At 33.9% G+C, this 12,809-nt stretch overlaps 1 protein-coding gene across 1 annotated transcript in view; it reads right to left on the bottom strand.

The window, feature by feature from the left end:
* Positions 1 to 12,809, bottom strand: part of LOC114067667 (ryanodine receptor 2) — a 169,835-nt gene that overhangs the window by 78,667 nt on the left and 78,359 nt on the right. The window contains exons 43-48 of the mRNA XM_027903257.1: positions 12,173 to 12,237; positions 11,447 to 11,568; positions 8,130 to 8,179; positions 4,414 to 4,474; positions 2,623 to 2,861; positions 329 to 410 (exon numbers count right to left, since the gene is read on the bottom strand). Coding sequence (XP_027759058.1) covers positions 329 to 410; positions 2,623 to 2,861; positions 4,414 to 4,474; positions 8,130 to 8,179; positions 11,447 to 11,568; positions 12,173 to 12,237 — 619 coding nt within the window. The remainder of the gene's footprint in view (positions 1 to 328; positions 411 to 2,622; positions 2,862 to 4,413; positions 4,475 to 8,129; positions 8,180 to 11,446; positions 11,569 to 12,172; positions 12,238 to 12,809) is intronic.

The following is a 12,809-nucleotide window of genomic DNA, read 5'->3' as shown; positions in this document are numbered from 1 at the left end:
AAGGAAGAATTGTAACAATTGCTGAGCTGAATGACATAATTTTACAATGCCTCAGTTGACCCTCAAATAGGCCCTATTTTTTCTAAAGTCAGATAATTTTTTGATTTTTGTTTTAATTAAGAAATATATTTTGACAAGCATATAATGCAATATTTTTAGTTCATTATAATAAATGAAGCTGCATTATACTTAACATCTGAGCACCATTTTTTCTCTCAAGATATCTTTGCAACAACAATCTCTTCTTATACTTATTTCTGAACTGCAAAGTCATGATTCTAAATATAAACACAAATATTTAAAACAGAAGAACACTTTTCCTTCTTACCGCTCTACATAGATACTCTTGCTAGTTCCCAGAGCATATAAACTGGCCAATATTCTGTAACAGGAGACCTGAACATCTTCCACTAAAGAGAAGGAAAAAAAATATTTATAAAGAGATTTTTCTCTGCAATTTCCCTAGAATTAAAATGCATTTTCTTCTACAGTAACTGAATCAATAATATTAAGATGTCAAAGGCAATTCACAGAAATCCACAGATATCACTCACTAAATAGAGAAAGTCTTTGGATCACTGAGTACTATAGTTTTTACTCAAAGCTTCCATTCACTTCAATATCATGTTAACAGCTAAGACAGTAGACATATTTCACTAGTGCATTAACTTTCTGAAATTAACGGCAACCAACATGTGCCACTTTACAAACAGACCATTGTACAAAAGAAAGGAAACCAGTGAAACAGATACCTAATTATTTTAATTAGAGTTTTTCTTTTTTTAAAAAAATTTAGGTGCAGGTACTAGCTAATTGCCTGTACTTGATTTACACTTTACACTGACAAAGGATTAAAAAAATAATAATCTTTTAGTCCTTATGAATACTTCACCAAAGGATGTTTTAAAATTATCAAATGTTTCAGTCACAAATACGTGAGAATAATCTTAATATCTATTTAAAAAATGCTTTTCTAGTATATTCTGCAGTAATAGAGTAACAGTGTAAGCACCATCAAGAAGGACAACACTCCCATTCTTGCCACAGATATCTTTCCTGGTGTCTCCTACAGTGCTAATATGATCCCCTAACATGCAATGAAATATTGTGAGTAAAACAGCACAAGATTTCATGAGCTTGGAGAGCCTAGAAGATATTGTATCAAAGCTTCATGGCTTGGCCCTTTACTGTACCATGATTTTACTTCAGATCATCTTGGATTTGAGTGTTTTTACAAAATAATGGTAACCTCAGGTACACCTTTGTACATGCTACCCCCATGGAATACTCTGTACCTAGTACTCTTAGGTACAAGTACCAGGTCAAGATACTTGTACAAATAAGATAATCTTATTCTCAACAAGATGTAAAGAGAAGTTTTGTGCAAGAAAAAACAGCCTTTTCCCCTATGCTCTAGATAAAACAAATAGGCACAATTTAAATAATTTATTCTTTCTCAGTTTATGAATTCTAAATTGGGTGTTTTACACCAGTGTGATGTATACAGAATGGCTGGTTAAGAACACCAACCTAACTGATAAGGTATATAAAGCTAATTATTAAATTTTAAAAGACAGAATACCAGAGATCAAATACTACACAAGGCATGAACTTGCTGATGTCTAAAACAGTGGTTTATGATGAACAAGTGAAGTATGTGAACCCCAAAAATACCTTTTCTGCACACCATCACAGTCTCCTTAATCTTACAGAAATAATTTAATGAGAGAAGAGAATGTTTATATCTCATGACATTCAAATCCATCAATACAACTCCAAAATTTCAAAGAGTTCTTTTAACGCTATTTTAAATAATATTTTTTACAGACTCTAAAAAGAGGAACAACAACAAAAAAACTTGATATTCTTTTCTGCCAGATGCTTTTCATGGATTTTCATAACTGAGTTAACTCTACAGAGCAGAACTGCCTCCTTTAGTGCAGTCTGGACAGCAGAATTTCTGTGAGTTCCTAAAATACATAAAATTAAACCTTTATGTGCAGACTGCAAATTCTGCAAAATGTTGTCTTGCAGATACCATGTTTGGGAAAATAAAGAATACTGAATCTGCTGTATTCAGAATCTCTACAGAAACCCCATATACAGGGTCTCATACATATTCCCTTCTCTGGTGTCTGAATTCTTCAGGAGCTCCTTCCACTTTTCCCTTTTCCTTAGAATTTAAGATGCACCCACCCAAATTCCCTGCTAACTGAAAATGAGTCAAGGTGCATGTACGATGGTATAACATCATTCTTGTAGTATAACCTTATTTGCAGATAGAGAAAAGGCAAATTAACTTGCACAAAATGACTTCTCACAGAAGAAAGTCACAGTAAATCTACAGTAAAGTTATAAACAAAATCAATCCTTCTGACTTTCTAATCACAGCCACATCTGCTTTAATAATTTACATGATGTCCACTAAAACCTGCAGACTTTCTTTAGCTGATTACAGCAAATGTTTAATTAAATCTATGACAATTTTGTCAAAATGACATAGAATTTGTCCTTCTCTAATGGAAATGAAAGTCTAGTAATGCTTCCTACATGATACAACAGATATTTTCGTGGCAAGGCCCTTCTACATACATACATGATAATATGATGCATGATACATACATATCAAATCTTCCCCAAACTGGTGCTGTCCTATATGCTCAAATAATGAAGATAGTACTGGCAGGAGAGCAACTGTGGTATAATTAATGATTTGTGTAACTCCTTTTGGCTGATTTCTGCTGTGTGTAAACTGGCCTTGCTTAAGATTTTCCATTGTTTTCTCCAAATCCTCAGCAGCATTGTCCAAAAATGCTCTCAGTGCCATCCTAACAGATTCCAGACCAGTTTTCATCACAGTCCTGTTTAAAACATGCAAAAAGAATGAAAAAGAATATTCTATTAGACAAGCATGGAATAAAGTTTAGTCTCAGATGATATGAAATAGATAATAGAGGTCTGAAGAAAAATCTTTCATCTTTTAATATTGTAAAATCTTCTCAAAGTAGAATAACTGACTGACAAGTTTCATAGGTATCCTGCAGAACACAAGGATACTTTATCTGGTTTCCTGATGAGAAAATAAAGTCCTTTAAAATTTATAAACTTATAAATTTACTCATTTAATTTCAGAGGGAAAAACCAAAACCAACCAAACAAACAAAACCAAACCAAAACAACAACAACAAAAACACCACCAAAAAACGACACCAACAAAACCAAGAATGAGAAATTTCTGGCTCTAGAAAGGGAAGAACTATCTCAAGCTAGAACTCAAAAAGTTTTCCCAGCCATGATAGTCATATTTCTGTCTCCAAAATAAGGGCATCAAAAAGGAATTAGTAAAAAACAACCACACCTGTTTAAAAATAAAAAATAAACAAATAAATGAGTAAATAAATAAATGCATTGATTAAATAACTATAACATCATAATGCCAAGATATAATTCAGAATAATTATTACCTTATTTGTTTTAATTAGCTCAATTACAGAAATCCTTTCTTTAAGGTAAGTGAAACTCAGTATTTTAGTATTAGACCGGTTTTTCTCTTTGATTGTTTATTTTAAAGAGTAAATATATACAGTTTCAATGGCAATATCTTCAAACTTACATGTTAGTCCTATGAATTCCCTAATCCCTATTGGAGCTATTTTTATATCTCTACCAAGAGCTAAATTAGTGACCTCCATCTGTATCTGTACTTCATCTGTATAATTGCGTAGAGCATGGACAGTTTAAGACCAAAAATCCAAGATATTGTAACATAATCTCTTCCATGGAGATATTTTAAACTACCATATTTTGTTTCACAGCTGCAAAGATCTAACAACCATCAGCACAGATGGCTGAATGTACAGTAAACAAAAAGCAACACATTACCCTCCAATATATGAAGGTTTTTTCATCTAAGAACCTAATGGGTCAGGCAGCTCAATTTAACTTAAAAGTAATACTGAATTCTATGTAAAGGGTCTGAGTTATTTGTTTGGTTTTTTTTTTCAAATAAGAACCTGAATTAATTTTACAAAGAAGACACTCTGTGAGATGAATTTACTGCACTCCGTGTCCATTTAACTCCTGAATTTTTTGACTAAACAGTGCAAGCAAAATACTAACATACTTCAAATTTTATTGCATTTTCAAGAAAGTCACATGATTAAAATCAGATGAATTAACAGCCAGCAGTTTCTGGACACCATTGTTCCATACCAAACTTGAAAGTGTAACCTACAAATAGTGTCCTGTCAAATCCTAGTAATTACCCTACTTTGCAAGGATAATTCTTTTCAGCCTGGTAACTCCTTGAGTGTTGAAATTCAGTAGCCTTACACAGACAGTACAAATATGACTGCACATTTTACTCTTCATTCTCGATTTTCTTTGTACTTTAGAAAACATAATCAGTATTACCTCGCATCCAAAGTCTGGCCCAGTATGTGGAGACAGTTGACTATTGATGTCGCATCATTTCCTAAAAAGGGAAGAAAATGATCCACCAATTAAACTGAGGATAGTGGGTAGCATATTGACACTCTTCTAACTGTATCTCTGGATTTAACGAAAGAATAAATGACATAGCAGAAGAGCAATGGAACTTCTGCACAATTTTAACATCCAAGTTAAAAAACATGCATTCTTTTGTCTTAGCTTTGTTTACACAAATGCAGTAACTATAGCCAGTAAAGCATCTCTCATCAAATAGCTGAGGCAATCAAGATGGAAGCACTTAAATGTGGGGTTAATAAGAGCTGCAGTGTATTGTCTGTTTTTCCCTTGATTTCTATAAATTTTGCTTCAATTAATTCAAGTTTATCTGGACAGTTATCTTCCTCCTCTCAGTAACATAAAAGCTGTTAATTTTCAGAAGTTGATACTGCAGGAAGAGAACATCTTTGTAAAATGTCATAATAGAAGTTAGTTCCCTGGTGTTACCCATAGGCTGTAGCCATTTATAGCTTGATTAGATGTGGTTCACATGAGTAACAATCTATGATATAATACACATACTCCAAAATATTTTCCATTATTTTTCCTTGTTATATATGTAAAAATAGGACTTACACACAACATGCCTTGTATACATATGTACATCCCAAAATGTTGCCTTGTACAAGTTCACTTTTTAAATACAAGACACATGTAGGCTACAAAAATCTGAACCACAGCTTACCTAATACATTTGGGGTTTTTTAAATCAAATTTTGAAAAAACAGAGCTGCCTTTTATTGTGTCTCTTTAAATTTTCTCAGTTAGTGAAAAAAGCAGAAACAAATTGAAGGTTTAAGATGTATTTCTGTAAATACTGTGATCTGCATACAGTGATACAGTGCACTATACTTTCTTACTGATGGTTATTTCGCTTAAAAGTGTAAGCAAACATACAACTAAAATTAGTAACTTAGTGAAATAGAGATTTAAAGAGATAAATTGCAAAGAAGGTGTGGGAGGTTTGTTGTAGAACTGAGAAACTGTACTATGCTACCGAAATTAGGAGATACTGCCGTAGTGTTCATCCACAGCAAATTAAACAAAACTGAACCACAACTTCCACGGCTGGCCCTAGTCAGGCCCCACCCTTTTTTCCACTGACACTTGTTATCAATAAAGTGAGCAGATAAGAAAGCTGAGGTGACCTCACACAATCCTACCAAAAACAGCACTCCAAAGGATTCTTTTTGTCAGATCTCCTTTTTTTTTTCCTTATTATTTTGCTGCTCTGGTGATATCAGTGCCAGTGTTGATGCAGAGAGTGTAAGACTGTGCTAATGACAGCAGGTATGAAGGGAAGTACTCAAACTGGACTTGGATTGTGGATTAGACTGTCATAGAATCATGGAATGGTTTGGGTTGGAAGGGACCTCAAAAGATTATCCAGTTCCAACCCCTCTGTCAGGGGGGCCGGGAACACCTTCCACCAGACCAGGTTGCTCAAAGGTCCATCCAACCTGGCCTTGAACACAGGCAGGGATGAGGCAGCCACAAATCCACTCAGCAACCTGCTCTAGAATACAATTCCTTACTAGGGATTTTAACAAATTCGAATCAAACTACTCACATAATTGTGCTTTTTAAATTGAGAAAATATTAATTGAAATGCTCAATTCACCAAAATTATTCACTAAAATCTTTCAATTTCAGCCCAGTAATAATAACAAAAAAAGTCAATACAGTCTTCCTGATGCGCAGCTACAGCTCTCAAACAGTAAACTATTAGGGTCAAAATCTACTTTCACAGTGTAGGAAATAACGTTTCCATGTTGAATTACAATTCCATAATCTAAATAACTGTCTTAGATATAAAATGTGATTCACTATTTAAATTACCTCTAGAAGACTTACATACCTAAACTCCCAATTTATCAAGACTTTTATACACCGCTTAAGCTACTTTCACTATGATTTTCATAAATGCAGCTGTATGTTCAGAAGTACCATTCAAATTCACAGTAATATAAAATACCTACATAGCAAAACTATATAGCATTTTGTTGTTTGTTATAGCAAACTCCCCACTATCCATAACAGGATGCTCACTGAAGATGCAGTGAAGCACTGAAGATGTCTCCAAACTGCACAAATAACTTTCTAGACCCCAGCTGTATTCAGAGGCATCCTTTTCCCTCTTCTACACAGTCCTTGTCTTTGCTGGAGTAAGTGCAACTCTGTTGATCAGGTTTTCTAACACGATGCAGTTCACTGTCAAGGTAAGACAAACTGCAAAGTGATTTCGAATTGACTTAGTAGGTCCACAGTAAATAATCTAACCATGCTCCATAATCTTATGATCTTGTCATAATTAACGGAAAAAAAACCAGTGTTGGCATAAAGATTTTCTATTCTGTTATTTACTGTAGTCTAGAGAAAGAGTTAAAAACAAAACCGTAGCCATAGGGAAAAGTTATCTGATCCTATCTGACTTATCTCCTACCACTTGAACAACAGGAAATAAGCAAGCTGAGATGTAGAGTGGAAAAGATCTTTTCTTTAGTACTGAAGAGAGGTTGACTTTGATTTTTGATTTCAACTGTGACTCATTTTAGACAAAAAAAAAGTCTGAAAGCCAAATGCACACAATAACAAAAAATATTTACAAAATTTTAATAGTATACTTGAGCAATTTCATTCTTTGAAGAAGCAACCTAGGGTATAAATCAGAACTTATGCACATGCCTGTGACATATTCCACCCTTCAGAAAAAGCTGCAACAATGACACACAGCTGCATTCCTCTTATGATCTTGTGGTTTTACAGGGAAATTCACTCAGCTTATCTCAAAACATTTAAAAGCAATATCCCAAAATAACTTCTGATCTTTCTTCTAGGTTTAATAGTTTTCATAACAGTCTGTAAACTTTTTAAACACCACACTGCTGCAGCGAGTTCCTTCCCTTCAAATTAAATGAAATATGCAGGAATTGAGTTAGATGCATGTTACCTTAATCAAATTCTAATTCACTAGAAATTACCCATTTAGGTATGTTCATGTATACTGAAGTTTGCACTGCACCCATCATACAAGTTATGGATGCATAGGATGTACTATTTCAACTTTCCTTTCAACTCTCATGGCATAAGAAAGAATTGCAAAGTAAATTACTTAAATTAAGTGATTTTCACATGGCATAAGACAAACACAGAGCTCCTGCTAAAGTCACATAATGTCAGAAAGATAGTACTCATGCGTATGTGGAGTCAAGCAGATCTGGGAATATTCAAGAATTCCACAGAACATAACTAAGCATTTCAGCCCACTTCAAATCTTTCTTAATGACTTTCTGATACAAATGTGCAGTTTGGTGATGTTTTTCCCAAATTATTTAGGATAAAATAATGAATTAGTAATTATAAGTTATTCAGCAAAATTCTTTGGTAGGATAATGAAATCCAGATATTTTTAGTTAAGACACACGGAAAAGTAAACAACCCCCCCCAAACTGATAACTACAAAAGCTTTTTATTCTGTCTAATAAATTCTGTGAACTACCAGACTAAATGATGTGTAGTGGTCTGTGTAGACCATGCATTTCTGCCATGCAGCATGCAACAAAGCAGCACATAACACAATGCAAAAATGGCAAAGAAAATCAAGTGATGGCCATGCTAGTATTTGTCAAGGGTCTCCTTACCAAACAGTGAAATCCTATGCCTGACAAGAACTCCAAGTTTGCAGAACAGGCTGAAGACAAAAGAAAAACAAAAGAGAAGAAAAGGGAGAAGGAAAAAAATAAGGGAGGGAGGGGGGAAGAAGAAAGAAAAAATAACAGCTGATATATGAGCAGGAAAAGCAACATGATGTCACGCAGAAAGAATCAATTGTCTGAGCAGAATGTGGGACAGAGTACTAAAGAAAGAGTTTTTAAGTGCATATCCTTAACAAACATGGTTAAATAAGCACATATTATAATTAAAGAAACAAAAAAAATTAAAAGCAAAGCTAATTAATATAAAAGCGTCCTATACAATAACCCACAAGGAAATAATCATCAAGTTTTAAGAAGTAAAATGCAATCATTGTGCTATTCAGGATACCACTGACAATTTGAAAGAAAAAGGTAAGGGAATCAGTTTAATTGAAGTATGTGATGGCAAATGTTTAACTAGTTCAATTAGGATCTTGTAAACTTGAGTACAGTAAAAATTTCTTTTAAAATGTGTTTCTTTTTAAACATTTGACATAAGAAGTAGCCTCTAAAATGTTTTAAAAGAATAAAAATGGATATGAACAATGATTTAATTTCACATTTGAACTACTTCCTGTGCTGATGAGCAGTGCTCCTTTGAGAACAATGAAGACTGAAGTTTCATGTTAATTCACTGAAGCAGGAGCAAACTGCCCTACCCAAACTAACCCGGCCTCCATATTTGGGAGGGATTTGCTCAATCTTCATGATTTATTTTGTGTGAGAATTTTCACCAAGAACAACATCCATCTTGGCAGTATTATTTTATGCTGCAAACCCCCTTCATCTCCTATAAATGGTAAGAATAATATAATGACATTTTATTAAGCTACTTAATCATTAGGCACACTGGATATTTATTAGCCTCGCACTTAAAAGCAAAATATACAATAAGCATGTCTGCACAGCTTATGGATGAGATCTGAACATGTTGTTCCATTGACAGACAAGAGCATGGCGTCAAATGAAAACACTTATGTCCAGAATCACAACAGCCAGGTTAATGTGGTATTGAGTACAGCTAATTAGCCAGTGCACAGTGATCCACTTTAGCAACAACAACTGCTCTGTTTTAGAAATGAGTCTGTTTGGTGCATGTTCAGGAATCTCTGTTCACTTTTTATTCCATGATGCAGACATTTGCTATATATTTCTTTATGAGGACCCTGGTTCCCCAAGTCCAATATGAAAAGTTGAATAGAAGCACGTAGGCATCATGTAGATATTGTGTCCATTCTAGCAATGATACAAATAGCTCACAATCTATTTTATGTTCTGATATACAAATGTTACTCAATTGACTGTACCATTCAATAGATGTTACGCTTTCACAAAATGACACTGAACTTGTTATCTCCAGTGTAATTAGTTCAGGTTAAATAAATAAATAAATAAGTCCAAATGGCCAGTACTTAGATTGATGTCCAGAACCAGTTTTATACAAATGCAGTAGAGTACTAGAACTTGTCAGATGGTCTACTGGATGAGAAATGCAAAAAAGCCCAGTACTGAAGAGGAGGGCTACAAGGAACATGGAATATAATGCCACCACATTTCAGGAAGAGGTCTCACCCATATTTTCCAGAAAACAGATCCAAATTTACTGTATTTGCTGAATATGGAATTGTTTTTGCATATGTTAACACTCTCACTGCCTTATCAATACCCCAAATTATACTCTTTCATAGCTTAATGAATGCAAGTTTATCTTTATTGGAGAAAGAAAGCAGCCAGGAACTTCCCTTAGCTTGAAGAAAATCCTATGTAGGAGGTGCACTCAAACAAATCTAAAGAGAAAACTCAACTGAAAATCCAAAATTCAGGTTTTTGTAATACTGTAAGGGGGAAAAAATACACAAAAAAATTTGGCAATCTATTAAAATATCCCAAAAGAACCCTTCAGGAAATGGATCATTCAGTGTAGTTTCTATATCTTTGTGTTGATTACTAGGAAATAAATTGCTCATCAGGGCTAGCTATAGCTATTATTCATTCAAGGTTTCCTTATAGGTGTTTTCTTCTCTTTAGCTGACCCATCTGGATGGCAGGTAAACCAATCAAGTATGATAGCAGCTCTGATCTTTATGCAGAGCTATATGTTCAGGAATCTCATCCAGCTATAGAGCATATGTGCAGAAATCCTGAATCTCTGTGCAGCTGGTATGATGACATATTTGACACTGCAGAAGTGTGGGGTTTATTGGCATGACTTAACAACTGCAAAAATACTGTTATCCAGGATATTATAGAAAGAAAAACAGCAGCTCACAATAGTGGAAAATAATTTATATTCATGCATTTCAATAAAGTTTTTTATTTCCTTGAAGAACACTATTCATATAAGCTGCCAGATCAAATTAGTCCATGACACAATGCAGGGTCAAGACAGCCATTACCTACTTATGCTTAGTATTGTTGCTAGAAACTTTTCTCAGTATTCACACAATCTTGCAAACCCTGCATGTCTGTTTAACCACGAATTGGTTGTCAGCCTCAAAATACAGCAATTCAGTATTGCATGGTTCATGCCCAATAACAGCCAAGAAGGCAACCACGATGCATACATTACAGGTATTCAATAGGTCCTGTGTGAAGCTTGTAGCCCACCTTACTAAATGGGAAATGTGGGTTTCAATTCAATCAGAACTGAAATTAAGTGAAAACATGTCTTAGAGAGATGTTCTAAAAAAAAAAAAAAAAAAAAAAAGGGGTAACTTCAGGGAAATAATCAAGTGGGTATTTCTGTAATATTACTACTGTTATTAATATTTAGAGAACAGAGAGAATGCAACTCCCTCATTTTCCTTTTTATGGTGGACAGTAATTATGATATTTACTGAAAATCAGCTATAATATGTATGTTTGGCTTTTAAATCTACCATTAAATTTTGCAGCAATAATGACTTCAGTATATACCTATTTCCACAGTGAAAACTGATACATAATTGTATGGCCTGTACCACAGACTTACACAGTGCTCTACTGTGAGACATAGTGATAAATTTAAGTTCCCTGCATGATAAAAGCATCATCACTGTCTTTTAAACAGTACATAATAGTAACTCTGCACTCCTCTCCATTTTATACAACAAATTTTCCTAACAGGAAAACAAAGTGAAAAAAGTATAATCTGTTTTAAAAAGTTTCATTCAGAAAAATATTTCTCTGCCTCCCAGTTCTCACTTTCCCACAGTCAACTAGTGCTGTTTAAAGACAAACAGATATATACACAGACATTAACATTATATATTAACGAGCTTTACCTTGTCACCATTTCTTTCTCTTTATTAGAGGCATGGCCTCCACTGCTGAGAGGCCTACTTGCTGAAGATAAGAAATACAGGCGATGATTTTTAAAATACTGATCAATCAAAGGGAGCACAACCTGAAATTACATCAGAAAGAAATGGTTATCTCAGGACTTTCTTTGCTATGTATCACTCTGTAAGTCACAAATAAAGGCAGGAGTTTTCAAATAGGTTTTCTGTTTTAAAATCTCAATATGCTTCTTTCTTTAATGTCTATTCCTCTTTGAATTTATTTAGCATGGTTTTAAAACAAGGAAAGAAATAACTAACGTGACACTAATAGATATATGGCTGTGTTAATTCCGGTAACTGTTGCTCACATTTACCTGCCTGAATATTGTAAAAGAGAAAAGTCTACAAAAATAGACTAAGGTGGAAAAACAGAAAAAAACTTTATTGAAAACAGAAAAGGTAGGGAGATTATGGAAAATATCATATGAGTAGCTGCATATCATGGAGCAAGGAAATAACAAAAATAAAAATATAATCCTGTAATTTTCCCACATCTATACTTCATCCTACATTATTTTCAAGCTATTTTTATTAGTACCAGTTTTAACTTTAAAATAAATGAATTTAACACAGAAAAAATGCAACTTTAACAATAACAGTCACTAAATAATACTTTCTCACTTCAATAACTCGCAACATTGACAAAGAATAAGAAAAGATATACTGTACTTTGGCAAAAAACTTGATTTCTTGTTCATACGGGAACTGCTCTCCTTTGCCTCTGCTGCCACCATCTGCAGACAGAAAAAAATTAAGCTCCCTGTCATATATCCTAACTACAGTCTATTCTGCATTCTTCTTAGAAAGTGTATACTATAAACAAATAATACTGGTCAGCTTTAGATTTTTAGACATCTCATAGTCCAAAGAGATACAGGTATTTCTGTGAGATGAAGATCTGGTGCTATGTCTGTCTCTTCCTGTTACAGGTGACAATTTGAAAGCCTTACTCAGATTCTAATTAAACACCTTTCTCCAGTTGTTCCCAGGAGAAACAAAAGTAATTTTTACTCTTCATTTGTGGACTTCATCTAAAGAACAAAATTAATGGTTAGATCTACCCAACTGAAATTTAATTTGCTTCCCTTCATTCATTACTATAAAAATCAAAGCTTCTAAATCAAAAAATAAAATCTGTTACAGCTCCCAAACTATTTTTCCTTTATTTAATTGTCTTCTTTCTGTTAATCCATTGAGAGAATTGAATGTTATTTGTTCCACCAATGCTTCTAGTGTTTCAGTAGTTATTCATTATCTTTCTTGCAATTATGACAAATGTATATAATTAAGAAGCATGAAGCCATGG

Source organism: Empidonax traillii, unplaced genomic scaffold (genome assembly GCF_003031625.1).
Source record: "Empidonax traillii isolate 1590-97213 ecotype Southwest subspecies unplaced genomic scaffold, ASM303162v1 scaffold952:size333442, whole genome shotgun sequence".
In the NCBI taxonomy this organism is placed as follows: domain Eukaryota; kingdom Metazoa; phylum Chordata; class Aves; order Passeriformes; family Tyrannidae; genus Empidonax; species Empidonax traillii.
Note: the sequence above shows the minus strand (reverse complement) of the source record. Positions and strands in the feature narration are given on the sequence as shown.